Source organism: Agrilus planipennis, unplaced genomic scaffold, assembly GCF_000699045.2.
Source record: "Agrilus planipennis isolate EAB-ADULT unplaced genomic scaffold, Apla_2.0 scaffold41, whole genome shotgun sequence".
NCBI classification, from domain to species: domain Eukaryota; kingdom Metazoa; phylum Arthropoda; class Insecta; order Coleoptera; family Buprestidae; genus Agrilus; species Agrilus planipennis.
In genome coordinates this window covers 377,051-392,457 of record NW_020442445.1, presented here as the reverse complement: position 1 = coordinate 392,457, position 15,407 = coordinate 377,051, and the positions used below count along the sequence as shown (strand labels likewise).

At 34.6% G+C, this 15,407-nt stretch overlaps 1 protein-coding gene across 1 annotated transcript in view; it reads right to left on the bottom strand.

Annotated features, from left to right (window-relative positions):
* Positions 1-15,407, bottom strand: part of LOC108733603 (integrin alpha-PS2) — a 173,424-nt gene that overhangs the window by 69,112 nt on the left and 88,905 nt on the right. Inside the window, exon 3 of the mRNA XM_018464836.2 lies at positions 13,401-13,498. Within this exon, the coding sequence (XP_018320338.1) occupies positions 13,401-13,498 (98 nt within the window). The remainder of the gene's footprint in view (positions 1-13,400; positions 13,499-15,407) is intronic.

The window sequence follows — 15,407 nt, the reverse complement described above, 5'->3', positions numbered from 1 at the left end:
GAGTCTCTCACAGAGAGACTAAATGAATAAAACTAAAAAATTGAGAGACTCGATTCTCTCGTAGAAAGACTGGGATCTCTGAAATATGATGAACTTAGAAAATTTTAACCATGTCTATCGAGAGACCACTTAATGAGAGATTCGAGTCTCTCGTTCAGAGATTCGAGTCTCTCGTTCAGAGACGCTAAACAGTTTTTTTGACAGTCTCTCGACAGTCTCTCTCAGCGACACCAGAGAGACTCGATGAGAGTCGCTTTCACAGACTCTGAGAGACTGAACATTTTTATCTCGGGCGTACATACAAGACCTTATTAATGTCCTAGTATTTTTAAACAGGGTTTCTCTTCCACTTCCATTTTATAAATACACCCTGAGAAAAATCAGATCGCACACAGCAGGCCTCGCCTTGTACATCGTGCCAGACTTGCACATTCGCGTTTCCTCATAAATAATAAATCTATAATTAACTTAGCTGGCTGTGAAAGAAACAAATTCATCGCGATTAAAATCGAAGGGTTGCGCGAGAGTGCACGTGCGTGCGCCAGTCTATGCGCAACATCTACTTATCGTTAGCCTTTCACAGCTTTCCACAGTAAACGTATGTACATATTTCTCCATATACGACAAGAGACTTACCAGAGATGTATGCACTTAATTTTAGAATGCCTCCGACGGGATTTGTATACACGCAACAAGCGGATCTCTACGTCCATGTCGTTTAACAACAGACTCTGTTTAGTGTTACGGTTAATTGCTAGCGTCGCCAGGTGATAAGCTGTTGACTAGTTGAGGGATTAACGATGTTTAATACTGAGGTGAACTATTTATAAGTAGATATTCACAGGGGTATTATACCAGAGGTCGTTGTCAGGTGGGAAATTAACGCTGGTCTTTATTCACACAAATCTGGATGGTTATCTTTGGATTAACACAAAACCTCTACGTCAGGTCAGTGATTGTAAAGCCGACAAATAACACTTATTAAAAATATGAATGCTTACAAGGATCTTCACTATCTTGCTGACTGAAGGTTCAGCAAACCCTTATCTTACACAACTGTAAATTAGACAGCGCCCAAAAGACACGCACCCCCGTTCTTCTTGCCTTCAGCTAATCTCATCGTCATTTCTAACTGTTTGCGAACATAATCTAATCTAGGTCTCCCTCTCCTATTTCTGCTTCTAATATGTCTTTAACTATCCCTTCATGTCTGAGAAGGTGTCCTAATATCAACCTGTTTAGCCTATTCCTTACGTTGTTCTCCTACTCATTCTAACCTTTTCTGTCCACGGTATTCTTAACATTCTCTTATGACCTATTCTAACATTTATCTTTTGTAGCGCCTACCGTCCCCATATTACACTACACAGAGATGCACTCTAAACATAAAATATTTTGATTTCCCAAATTAAACTATCACGAGCCGCCACCTAATTTGTTTTTGTTAAAAGCGACTCGACCCTGTGCTATTCTTTATTATGTCATGCTTATGACTTATCTAACTCCCTACACATGGAAAATTTGTTATAAATTGTTGGCAAATAATTGAAGAAACGAGAAAAACACATTGGAACTGTTTATGAACTATAATTGTGATGTGGTTAAAAAATATCCTTTTGATAAACTTATTACTATATGAATTGCTAATGGTTATGACATTCGACTCTGCTCAGTGTATATGAACTGGCCGCTAACCTTTCTATCTAACTACCATAAAAACTACCCTCATTTATAAAGAATACAAGAACAAAATACTAAGAACTAGCAACAAGACATACACATCTCTTAACATTATTAAATAGTTACATATACCTATAATAATACTGAATGTACTAATAGCATTTACCTAGTTAGGTGTCAAATTATATTTTTAAAGGTTACATCTCGTGGGTTGTGCCGTTGTCTATTATTTTGAAAATCACTTAGACATTGCCACACGCCTCAGTTACTGACAGAGTAGCTGTTATTTTGACAGCATGATCGTCGGCAACATAATGTGTAATTATAACGTTCTCAGTGGGTCCCGATCCTTTTATGGATTATCGCGATCATACTAATGAGGCTACGAACGCAATAAATTAAACTCCAAATTAGACAACAAAAATAGAACAGGTTGTAACGACGAATCGCATGTATAGTTCGTACAGTAAAATCCGGCAAAATAATAGTTATTGAAGGTATCAAAAATTATCAAACGGTTCAAAACTGGTGAAATATGAGTGTTGCACAAGACCCAAAACACGAATAGATATCTTAAAATACCAAATATAATAAACAGTAGAACAAACATATGGAACAACAGTAAGTCAGCCATTCCTTTGAAAACCTCAATTCACGCAAAACCAGCATGAAGGATTCGAAGATCCTACAAAGAAAGAGTTACATCTGCTAAAAAGTTCTCCGTTTTCGCCTTCAACACATTTCCCAACATCTAACGGTGTAACTCTTGTATACATCCTAGGAGTCAGATAAAGCTTCACTAGTTGTTTTCCCGGAGGATGTAAAAAGCTCTAAGGTAGAGAACGTGTCACTAACTTTACTAATGAACTAATGAGCTCTGGCGTGCTCTCGAGACGAAATACGAACTATTGATCTCTTTCTCTTTCTCGGAGTCCTAAACTAGTAAAAAACCCCACTCCTTTGGAATCAGGCTAACTATAGTTAGTCACCAAAGCTGATAAATAAAATAAAAATTAAGTACCTGACCATTTTTATCTTCTAGTGTAAACAATTTGACATCAGAAAATAGCAGTTTAAAAAAACTACCAATTTGCGCAACATAAACTGTAGAAGGACCTGATGAACCGAATAAACAAATAGAGTAGGCAAATGAAGGATAAAACAACGATTCATGTAGTTCATCAGATAAAGAGCAGTTAATACTGATTCTATTTCAAATCTATTCTTCGATACGATCGCGTTGTTGAGATGGTGATTCCAGATACGATTTACAGGTATTTGTTATTCTAACAACAGAGAAAAAAAGGAGGGAATAAAAAAAAGTGGAAATGATGAGATGAGAGAGATGGGCGTATCTAAACAGGTTACAGTAGTGCATATAATAGGGAAGTTCTTAATTAAGAAAAATGTCATGTTGTAATTATTAAAAGAAGTGAGACATAGGAAGACATGATCTTTATTTTTATAACGTTAATATTTCAGTTTCACCCCACTATCCATTTTAGCAATATAACTGATCTATTCCTTATCTCCACTCTTTCCAATACTATTTAAGTATGTCATCGTTGAATTAAGTTTCAATTAAAACTTTTACAGAAGCCGCAGTAGGAGCGAAACAATTGTTGAGTTAAATTTGTTTGAAATATACTCAATTTGTGTTTTATTAACATTTAAATATCTGTCACGCAAATGTAGATTCTACTATTAATTTTAAAAGATTTTTTTATCCTAACGTCTGAGGAGAGATCCCAGTAACATCACCAAAGAGCTGAAAGAACTTAATTTAAGGATGAGGTTTGTGATATTAAATTGTCTTTGAGTATCTAATTAAAAGTTCACATTATGAAATTCTTTTATCATCATTTTAACCAAAATATTTGCTACTATAAAAATCGTAATAATTTCAATTTAATGCTTATAGTGTAAATGTTAAGATTTTCAAAATCTGGTTCTAAAATAAAGTTTAAAGTGTTTGATACGCTTTTTAAATTTAAACTAAAATCCACAGGGTGTTGCACTAAAGATAAAAAAATGTTTGCTGTTAATCTAAAGAAAGTAATGTTTACTGCACTCGATATATTTTCTTGACACCACAGAATTTTATTTTATCCTGACTGTACATCAATTTCCACGTCTTAATAAAGAAATTATTTGAACACTAAAGGCTAATATTTACAAATATGACGAGTGATTTTGAATTCGATTAGATATTTATTGACTGTAATTGATGTAAATTTGTGATGGCGTAAATTGATTTACCTAAATGTCTATACATAAGTAAACTTGTTGTTATTATATGCAGTTGCACAGAATATAATTAATTGTAATTTTTGCAGGGGTTATAAACGTACAAAAATTAAAAATATTTCATATTTAAAATAAATTATACGACTTAACAACTTCCATCTCTCAGAATTCATAAAAATAAAATGGGGCCGTTACGAAACACATTCAGCGAGTTCGTTAGACCCATTTTTTCGAGCTCAACCCCGGGGTAATAATACAAACGAGGACGAGTAAATGCGCTATTCAAAAAGACTATTGCGTTCGTCCCGTCTACATTTAAGGACCATGAAAAGGACCGACAAGCAAGGATTGCTCGCGTTGATACGCTGAATCACACGCCGACTTTTGGACGGCTCGCGTTAAGAACATCAGAAAGCACTCTTAAACCTTTTGACGGCGGCTACTTTTCTGTACAGTATACACTGTCCTGCCTCTACCTACAGGGTCAAGAAGGTCACCCGTCCGCAAACATATTCGCTGTAAAACTTCTCGACGCGTAACATTCGTGGCATAATTTATCACAGGGCTGGAATTACATACAAAAAAAAAAGGAAACCTACAACAACTGAAAGCTCCTGGTTACGATCTGGCATTATTTCAGGTTCTAAATCCAAATCATTTGTGGAACACTTTCTAATTCGAAGATATTTTAGCAGATAATTGAAGAAACGACAAAAACACAGTGGAATTGTTTATGAATTATAATTGTGATGTGGTTAAAAAATATCCTTTTGATAAACTATTACTATATAAATTGCACATCCCTTAACATTATTTAGTAGTTACATATATCTATAATAATATTTATTTATTGTTCTTAACAAAAATATCTAAAATCAGCCACTTCTAATTTTTCGTCTCCTATCTTTATATTCGCTCTTTCCCTACTTTTTGGTATGCAAGGAACGAAAAAATAGGGAAAGAGCGAATATAAAGATAGGAGACGAAAAATTAGAAGAAGTGGCTCATTTTAGATATCTAGGAAGTCAGATAAGTCAGGACGGAAGGAGTAGTAGGCATATAAAGCAAAGAATAGCACTTACAACAACTGAAAGCTCCTAGTTACGATTTGGCATTATTTCAGATTCTAAATCTAAATCACTTGTGGAACCCTTTCTAATTCAAAAATATTTTAGTGGAAATACACAGCTGATAATTTTACCTTAAAGGTGGTTTAATTAGGTTCATATTGTATTGATCGTTTACTTTGTACTGTCTTAGCTATTACTTAATTTCACTAAGGAATCCCCAATAAACCACACACCTATATCTCCTCGATTGATAGATCTTTCTGGAATTAGCTAACTATATGAAGATGTCTAATTAAAGTTCAGAACTAATTAAAGGCGCACGTTAGGCTGAAACGTTAAAACGGTATCCATCCGTTCAAATTTGGACGGGTTTGACTAGTAACTAAACTATTTATCACCAATAGTACAATCTTCTAGAATCTAACAAACGAAAATTAAAGAAAAATTGTTTACGTATACTGGAAACATTCGTATTCTATATATAATGAGAAATAAATTAATCGAAGACCTAAGAGGAGATAGACTTGTTGTAAACAACAAAAAATAGAATGAAGATTTACTGCTAAAAGTTTAGTTGGCGAAAACAAACATAGTAAAGTGTTTTCTTTGAGGCCATTAACTTACGTATTGGTATAGGGGAATAGGAGACAATGAAGCATTGCTTTAATATTCCTAAAGGGATACAATCTCGGAAATGAAGAATAACATTTTCAAACTGAAGAGGCAATTAACAACGTTTGAATGTTCTTTTCTTCGTATATAAATGGAATACAAACGAGTCTCGGAGCAATAAGAACAACAATAATGCAAAGCAAATAGTATTAACGTAGGAAGTAAAAGAACTATTTAATAACAAACGAATTGTTAGCATTCGAAACGTGCGCACCTATAATAAAAAACGAACAAATCGGGATTGCCAGAAGGGTCAGTTTGTAATATGTACTTACACAGACTGATACAAGACGTTTATTAAAAGGAAGCAAGCAATAGATGTAATTTCCCGACATAATCAGCTATTTCTGATGCTGAATTAAAGCCGTTTCAATTTGAAAACGACCAGGGTTAGTAATATGCAATTTTAACATGCCTGTTTTCTCATTTTGCAAGAGTTGTATTTCATCTAATCAAAAAATATTGATTATTTAATTATACTATTCGTATCGAATTTTTATGGAAGAGCATTTCTTTCAAACCATCAAAACTTTACAGTCCTTTGGATACAAGTGTACTAATACAGGGTAGATCACTATAACCTACTATAGCAAATATCAGTTGGTAAAAGATCTTAATAAATGTAATCCGAGATAAAAATGTTCAATCTCTCAGAGTCTCTGAAAGCGAGACTCGAGTGTCCGTCTCTCATCGAGTCTTTCTGGTGTCGCTGAGAGAGACTGTCAAAAAAACTGTCTAGCGTTTCTGAACGAAAGACTCGAATCTTTCAATAAGTGCTGTCTCGATAGACATGGTTAAAAGTTCAACATATTTCAGAGATCCCAGTCTTTCTACGAGAGACTCGAGTCTTTCAGTTTTCCAGTTTTATTCATTCAGTCTCTCTGTGAGAGACTCGAATCTCTGAATTAACAATTTTATCGAGAGAGACTGTGAGAGATCCATAAAAACACCTAGGCAATAACTGTGAGACTGTGAAAGACTGTGAGAGACGCTCCCAGAGACTCTGAAAGACTGGAAATTTTTGTCTAGGGAAATAGCCTGGGGTTCCCATTTTTGCTAATGGAAATACCAATTTTTTATTGTATATTTCCATTCCACGGAAATCAATAAATATATATATGATTTTTAGGGGAACTTTACGCGGGTCCAATACCAACAACTGAATTGACAAGAACCTATCTCCTCGTGTAAGTTAATAATTGAAAAATTACCTTAACTAGACTTGACCCCACGGGGTCATTTATTGCAATGGTTCAGCAGCTACTANTTCAACATATTTCAGAGATCCCAGTCTTTCTACGAGAGACTCGAGTCTCTCAATTTTTCAGTTTTATTCATTCAAGCTCTCTGTGAGAGACTCGAATCTCTGAATTAATAATTTTATCGTTCGAGTCTCTCATACAGAGACTGTGAGAGATCCATAAAAACACCTAGGCAATAACTGTGAGACTGTGAAAGACTGTGAGAGACGCTCCCAGAGACTCTGAAAGACTGGAAATTTTTGTCTAGGGAAATAGCCTGGGGTTCCCATTTTTGCTAATGGAAATACCAATTTTTTATTGTATATTTCCATTCCACGGAAATCAATAAATATATATATGATTTTTAGGGGAACTTTACGCGGGTCCAATACCAACAACTGAATTGACAAGAACCTATCTCCTCGTGTAAGTTAATAATTGAAAAATTACCTTAACTAGACTTGACCCCACGGGGTCATTTATTGCAATGGTTCAGCAGCTACTAGAAGTCCCTGTCCTTAAAGACATAAAGCAGAAATCCTACGAAGTTGAAAAAGAACATCCAGTGGTATAACTCATTACAAAAATATCTTTTATAACCAAAAGACGACTTTAGAATCTATAATGATCAAAAAATCTCTGGTTTTGATTACTGACAAGAACTAAATTAAAAAAATATTAATTGTTTTCGTGTAGGTACAATCTTAAGTAATTGCTTTAAGATCTTTTTACTCAACCCCTTTTAATGTACATATATATGTATTACTAATTTCATTAAAAAAACATTTTACTGAATATAAACAGCAGACTTCTTGTGTTGATACGTTTTTAATGTTATAATGAAGTCATTAGTAGTAATTATAACTCGAAAAGATCGTCATGATGAACGTAGTTGGTTGTGGTATTAGCGAGTAACTGAATTTAAGGTCATTAATTGACGTTCCACAAACGTCGAAAGTGTTTGGGCGTTCATCACCTTACAAAAAGCTTATATGTTTCATCCCCATCAACTACTAATTCTGGTAGGTCGGAAAACTTACTTCAGTTTGCTTTTTGGAATCCTAGGAATCAGTGACTGAGGAGAGACGACTGTCGTTCGGCTAGCTCAATTTGACGATAAAATCGTTACCCTGGACAAAAATTTTCAGTCTCTCCAGTCTCTCAATCTTTCAACGTCTCTGAGAGCGTCTCTCACAATCTTTCAATTATTGCCTAGGTGTTTTTATGGATCTCTCTGCATGAGAGACTCGAACGATAAAACTGTTAATTCAGAGATTCGAGTCTCTTACAGAGAGACTGAATGAATAAAACTGAAAAACTGAGACTCGAGTCTCTCGTAGAAAGACTGGGAACTCTGAAATATGTTGAACTTAGAAAATTTTAACCATGTCTATTGAGACACCACTTATTGAGAGTTGAGTCTCTCGTTCAGAGATTCGAGTCTCTCGTTCAGAGACTGGATACGAAATGAAGATCTCTGAACGAGAGACTCGAGTCGCTCGTTCAGAGACGCTAAACAGTTTTTTTGACAGTCTCTCTCATCGACACCAGAGGGACTCGATGAGAGATGGAAACTCGAGTCTCGCTTTCAGAAATTCTAAAAGACTGAACATTTTTATTCGAGTAAGTTCAACTGAAACAGCTTCTTTCAAAATTACTTCCTTATAAAACACTTATTATTTGTAACTACTTCTCCTTATGTATTATTTTAACCTTTCAATATACCGTTAGTGAAACGAGTCAATTTATTCGTTCGTTTTGTGCCATGGTTGATTGTTTTGTTTGTTTCATTACCCTTGTCCAAATATTCAATTACCTCAATTGATCTAAATGCTGTGATTGCCATTTAATTGTCCGATAATAATTGAACCCTCATACCAGACATAACTATTACGATAACTAGCGTAGGTATTAAGCGAGCATTGCAGAAAGCAGCGTCTATTATAAACGATCCATAATTTATTATTCCATTGCATAATGTTGCCTACTCATTCGGATTTCAATTTGCAAGGTTCTGTGTACAAATAATATTATTATCAACAATAATAATAGTAACAGTAATAAAAGTGGTAATGGTAGTTGAATGCATGTATATTCTTGAATTTACAAAAGGAACTGAGCCGCCTGTAAGGTGCGGCTCTTGGGATAATGTAACAATTGAAACCTTAGTGGAAGAACAATAGATTTACAAATATAATTATTATGTTCGACGATGCTTCGAAAGGTCATTTGAAATTACGATGTATCAAAGCTGTTGACATTACAAGTATGAGACATATGATATATTACAAGCTTTCTGAGCTATTTGAGGTCCTAAATACGTGTCAAATGTCATCAAAAATACAATAATTTGATAAATACTCTTGACCAGGATCATCAGGATAAAACTAAAGGGTAAAGATCTAGATGATGGCCCCCACCCCCTTAGGGGGATCGAAAGAGGAGGTCTCTCCCACCACTGTACCATAAAAAGTTCGTGGCGGTCTCACCCCCAGGAAAAGTTATGGGGGTGAGGGTAGGGGGATAACTTATTATGGGGGTTCAAAGTTAATAAATATGCCAATTTTTATACATTTCTAGGCATGTAAATATTTATAGCATCATTCTTAAACGATATTCAAAGGTAAAACTACTATACATAAAAATATTGAGAAAGTTATATAAAACACTATTTAAATATCTTTCACAATAGGGTAGGTTAGGTTAGGTTAGGTTAAGTTTTCGGGTTTTGTTCAAGTGACCACCCTCTTTCGANAAAAACTGTCTAGCGTCTCTGAACGAAAGACTCGAATCTTTCAATAAGTGCTGTCTCGATAGACATGGTTAAAAGTTCAACATATTTCAGAGATCCCAGTCTTTCTACGAGAGACTCGAGTCTTTCAGTTTTCCAGTTTTATTCATTCAGTCTCTCTGTGAGAGACTCGAATCTCTGAATTAACAATTTTATCGAGAGAGACTGTGAGAGATCCATAAAAACACCTAGGCAATAACTGTGAGACTGTGAAAGACTGTGAGAGACGCTCCCAGAGACTCTGAAAGACTGGAAATTTTTGTCTAGGGAAATAGCCTGGGGTTCCCATTTTTGCTAATGGAAATACCAATTTTTTATTGTATATTTCCATTCCACGGAAATCAATAAATATATATATGATTTTTAAGGGAACTTTACGCGGGTCCAATACCAACAACTGAATTGACAAGAACCTATCTCCTCGTGTAAGTTAATAATTGAAAAATTACCTTAACTAGACTTGACCCCACGGGGTCATTTATTGCAATGGTTCAGCAGCTACTAGAAGTCCCTGTCCTTAAAGACATAAAGCAGAAATCCTACGAAGTTGAAAAAGAACATCCAGTGGTATAACTCATTACAAAAATATCTTTTATAACCAAAAGACGACTTTAGAATCTATAATGAGCAAAAAATCTCTGGTTTTGATTACTGACAAGAACTAAATTAAAAAAATATTAATTGTTTTCGTGTAGGTACAATCTTAAGTAATTGCTTTAAGATCTTTTTACTCAACCCCTTTTAATGTACATATATATGTATTACTAATTTCATTAAAAAAACATTTTACTGAATATAAACAGCAGACTTCTTGTGTTGATACGTTTTTAATGTTATAATGAAGTCATTAGAAGTAATTATAACTCGAAAAGATCGTCATGATGAACGTAGTTGGTTGTGGTATTAGCGAGTAACTGAATTTAAGGTCATTAATTGACGTTCCACAAACGTCGAAAGTGTTTGGGCGTTCATCACCTTACAAAAAGCTTATATGTTTCATCCCCATCAACTACTAATTCTGGTAGGTCGGAAAACTTACTTCAGTTTGCTTTTTGGAATCCTAGGAATCAGTGACTGAGGAGAGACGACTGTCGTTCGGCTAGCTCAATTTGACGATAAAATCGTTACCCTGGACAAAAATTTTCAGTCTCTCCAGTCTCTCAATCTTTCAACGTCTCTGAGAGCGTCTCTCACAATCTTTCAATTATTGCCTAGGTGTTTTTATGGATCTCTCTGCATGAGAGACTCGAACGATAAAACTGTTAATTCAGAGATTCGAGTCTCTTACAGAGAGACTGAATGAATAAAACTGAAAAACTGAGACTCGAGTCTCTCGTAGAAAGACTGGGAACTCTGAAATATGTTGAACTTAGAAAATTTTAACCATGTCTATTGAGACACCACTTATTGAGAGTTGAGTCTCTCGTTCAGAGATTCGAGTCTCTCGTTCAGAGACTGGATACGAAATGAAGATCTCTGAACGAGAGACTCGAGTCGCTCGTTCAGAGACGCTAAACAGTTTTTTTGACAGTCTCTCTCATCGACACCAGAGGGACTCGATGAGAGATGGAAACTCGAGTCTCGCTTTCAGAAATTCTAAAAGACTGAACATTTTTATTCGAGTAAGTTCAACTGAAACAGCTTCTTTCAAAATTACTTCCTTATAAAACACTTATTATTTGTAACTACTTTTCCTTATGTATTATTTTAACCTTTCAATATACCGTTAGTGAAACGAGTCAATTTATTCGTTCGTTTTGTGCCATGGTTGATTGTTTTGTTTGTTTCATTACCCTTGTCCAAATATTCAATTACCTCAATTGATCTAAATGCTGTGATTGCCATTTAATTGTCCGATAATAATTGAACCCTCATACCAGACATAACTATTACGATAACTAGCGTAGGTATTAAGCGAGCATTGCAGAAAGCAGCGTCTATTATAAACGATCCATAATTTATTATTCCATTGCATAATGTTGCCTACTCATTCGGATTTCAATTTGCAAGGTTCTGTGTACAAATAATATTATTATCAACAATAATAATAGTAACAGTAATAAAAGTGGTAATGGTAGTTGAATGCATGTATATTCTTGAATTTACAAAAGGAACTGAGCCGCCTGTAAGGTGCGGCTCTTGGGATAATGTAACAATTGAAACCTTAGTGGAAGAACAATAGATTTACAAATATAATTATTATGTTCGACGATGCTTCGAAAGGTCATTTGAAATTACGATGTATCAAAGCTGTTGACATTACAAGTATGAGACATATGATATATTACAAGCTTTCTGAGCTATTTGAGGTCCTAAATACGTGTCAAATGTCATCAAAAATACAATAATTTGATAAATACTCTTGACCAGGATCATCAGGATAAAACTAAAGGGTAAAGATCTAGATGATGGCCCCCACCCCCTTAGGGGATCGAAAGAGGAGGTCTCTCCCACCACTGTACCATAAAAAGTTCGTGGCGGTCTCACCCCCAGGAAAAGTTATGGGGGTGAGGGTAGGGGGATAACTTATTATGGGGGTTCAAAGTTAATAAATATGCCAATTTTTATACATTTCTAGGCATGTAAATATTTATAGCATCATTCTTAAACGATATTCAAAGGTAAAACTACTATACATAAAAATATTGAGAAAGTTATATAAAACATTATTTAAATATCTTTCACAATAGGGTAGGTTAGGTTAGGTTATCGGGTTTTGTTCAAGTGACCACCTTCATTCGATCCCCCACCTCCACCCGCTTGAAAATATCTTTTTTATTGAATTTTATTTGAATTATAGTGCATGAAAATTGTCAAAATAATTAATTCTCAACCCCCATAACTTTTTATGGGGGTGAGATCGCCGCAAATTTTTTATGGGGTTTTACTCAGGTGACTACACTCCTTCGATCCCCCTACCCCCACCCCCATAACTGTTCATGGGGTTGAGACCGCCACGAACTTTTTATGGTGCAGTGGTGGGGGAGACCTCCTCTATCGATCCCACCCACCCCCACCCTTCTTCTTCTTTTATCCTTCGGGAATGAGCAGGCAAGGTGTGAAATGGTAATAAATAAACTCACATTGACATTTATTATATTAGTTAAGATACCTAACACTAAGATAAAATAAAATAAAAAGGGAAAATTTAACGTTTCTTTTAACTTATATTTACAAGATGTTGTAAAATGTGAATTTGGATATGTAACGATGACTGTGTCACTGTTATTTACGAAATAAAGATGATTCAGAAATATCGGCCACTCATCATTCAGCTAACGTATGTTCCAATTTCATTTGAAAAATTATAAATACTTTTTATACTACCTTGAGGCTCATGAATAAAGAGAAGGTTAATACTTGATTTCAAAAAAAAATTAACAGATCTCGAAAACAAGCGTAAAATTTGTTTGGTCTTTCTGATATTCTGACTGATTGATGGAACGAATCGCATAAAAATAAATTCATCGTCGTCCACTGTTAATAAATTAACAAGCACCTCGTCATAAGTCATAAATTAATGATCGTTTAAAAAATAACATAAAATGAAATAAAAATTCAAATAACCAAATACTACAACAGTTTTCAAGTTTTACGTCTTACAGTGATGTAGAGATTATAAAAGTTCGCATAATTTGTTTAGTTCTATCTAACGATTAGTTGTGTAGAATGACATTTGTTTTGTGTTTTTGGACTTACCACTATCGACCCTTCTTCACCAGCACTGTAAATTGTGGCTCCAAACCATTGTTCTGATTTTTTATCTATTTTTCTACCGAAATTATCGACGTTATCCCCTGAAATAAAAAATTAAATTAAACACCTCTTCGAACCAATATAGGAAATATATAATCCTTCAAATATTTAAGAAAAAATAACGACATCCTTGTAAGAAATAACACCATCACTATCCCAAGCTTAATTGGTAATTCCCTTTGTAATTTTCCCGCAACTAGGACCTCGTCATCCTTCGCATTTTCTCGGGCGTCAGCGTTTGGCCATTGTTTTTTTTCACGGGATGCTAACATCCTTATAATTTATAATAATAAAGCATACTAAGTATCACATTTTTCCCATAGTTATCACTCAAACATATTTATCTTAACATTTTAAAAGATGCAGAACATAATCGGTTTCCCCATATTTACTTCTTAAACTATGAAAAGTATAAATATCACAATGAGAGGCTGGGGTTTCTCGACTTTTTGAAATTTGTATGTAACCCTTTATAACAAGATAAATTGATTTTTCCGACTTCGTAATATAGTTTAACATTCACTACACGTAAATCTTTTTATAAAGTTAGTTTTTAATATTTTACATAAATACAATTTACCAATTCCCTATTACTTTAACTGTTAAAGCCCTACGTGACATAAATAAGTTATTTAACAATTAAAATGCCTGTTTGCGAATTGTCCTCTTACTATTTTTGCATAAGCAAATAATTACTTCCGATAGTCGTAAATTTTAGGAAGTGAATTTTGCTCGTTCAAGGACAGTACGATTACTCATCAATGCCATTTAGGCTTACACCAACATTATAATATAATTTTAACTATAAGAATTTAAGAAACTTCATGATGGCAATATAACTGAATTTCACTGACGTAGGAGCTAAATTAATTACATAAATATATTCATTAATAATTAAAGTAAGTAATAAAATTATTAATAGCAAATTTCTAATGGTTAAGGATACGGTTGTCATTAATTTCCTATTTGTTTGCTATTATAAAGATTTACGTCTACGTGATAAGGTTCATGAGACATTTCTTCAAGAAGGCGCCCAACATTTAATTTATGAGTGTCGCCTTAAAAATAGGACGAATGAGAATATTTTACTCGAATTTAGGATGAAGTGTGGTGAAATCGCGTTTAAAAACCTACGAAGGCGCCCACAACAATAATGAGAAAGTCGCCTAGTTGCTTCCTACACTTTTCTGTCAATATTCTTTTTCAAGGTGCTTATAAGCACAGATCCATATAAGAAAATCAATAAAAGGAAACCAGTTTTCAATAACACTATTTATAAAAGGCATTGGTTTAAAAGAGTAGGTAATGTCTTTTCTAAAAATTGGCATGCTTTCGAGCTGTTTCATTTCTAGTGTTGATTACTCGTCGTCATCTTAGCAGTAAACGTCTAAAACGTTGTACAGGCACGACGAAGGAAGCTGGCGAACGGTCGCGCAGGTACTTGCCCATTTATGACCTATTTGGGTAAGTCACTCGGAACCGATACACAAATAAGCTTTCAGATATTTAATTTAAATGTTTAATCTACGCCGATGATAGGAATACTGAAGAAAGAGGGCTGCAATCATTATACCTAAAACTGCCTACTTTTGCCACCGCGTATCCACGCCATTTTAAAATTTCCGCCAGCTTCCAGCGTCAGGCCTGTATCTAATACTTATAAAGACCGATTAATACCATCGGTCAAGACACAATCAAGTGAAACAATGTCGCAGTCAATTAACCGCAGTACTACCTATTCTTTCATGTCATGAACGTTGGGCAGGAATCAGTTAAATCTGAACTAATGTCATCATTCGCATTGAAGGGACGCGGTCAGGATTGCGACGATCATTTTTAAGACGAGCAAGTCCGTCAAATTTGTCGCTTACCTGTCTGTGTCTTTTTAGTGCTAATCACAAAAAGACATGTCGAATGAGAAACTCATTAAAATAGACATTAAATATAATA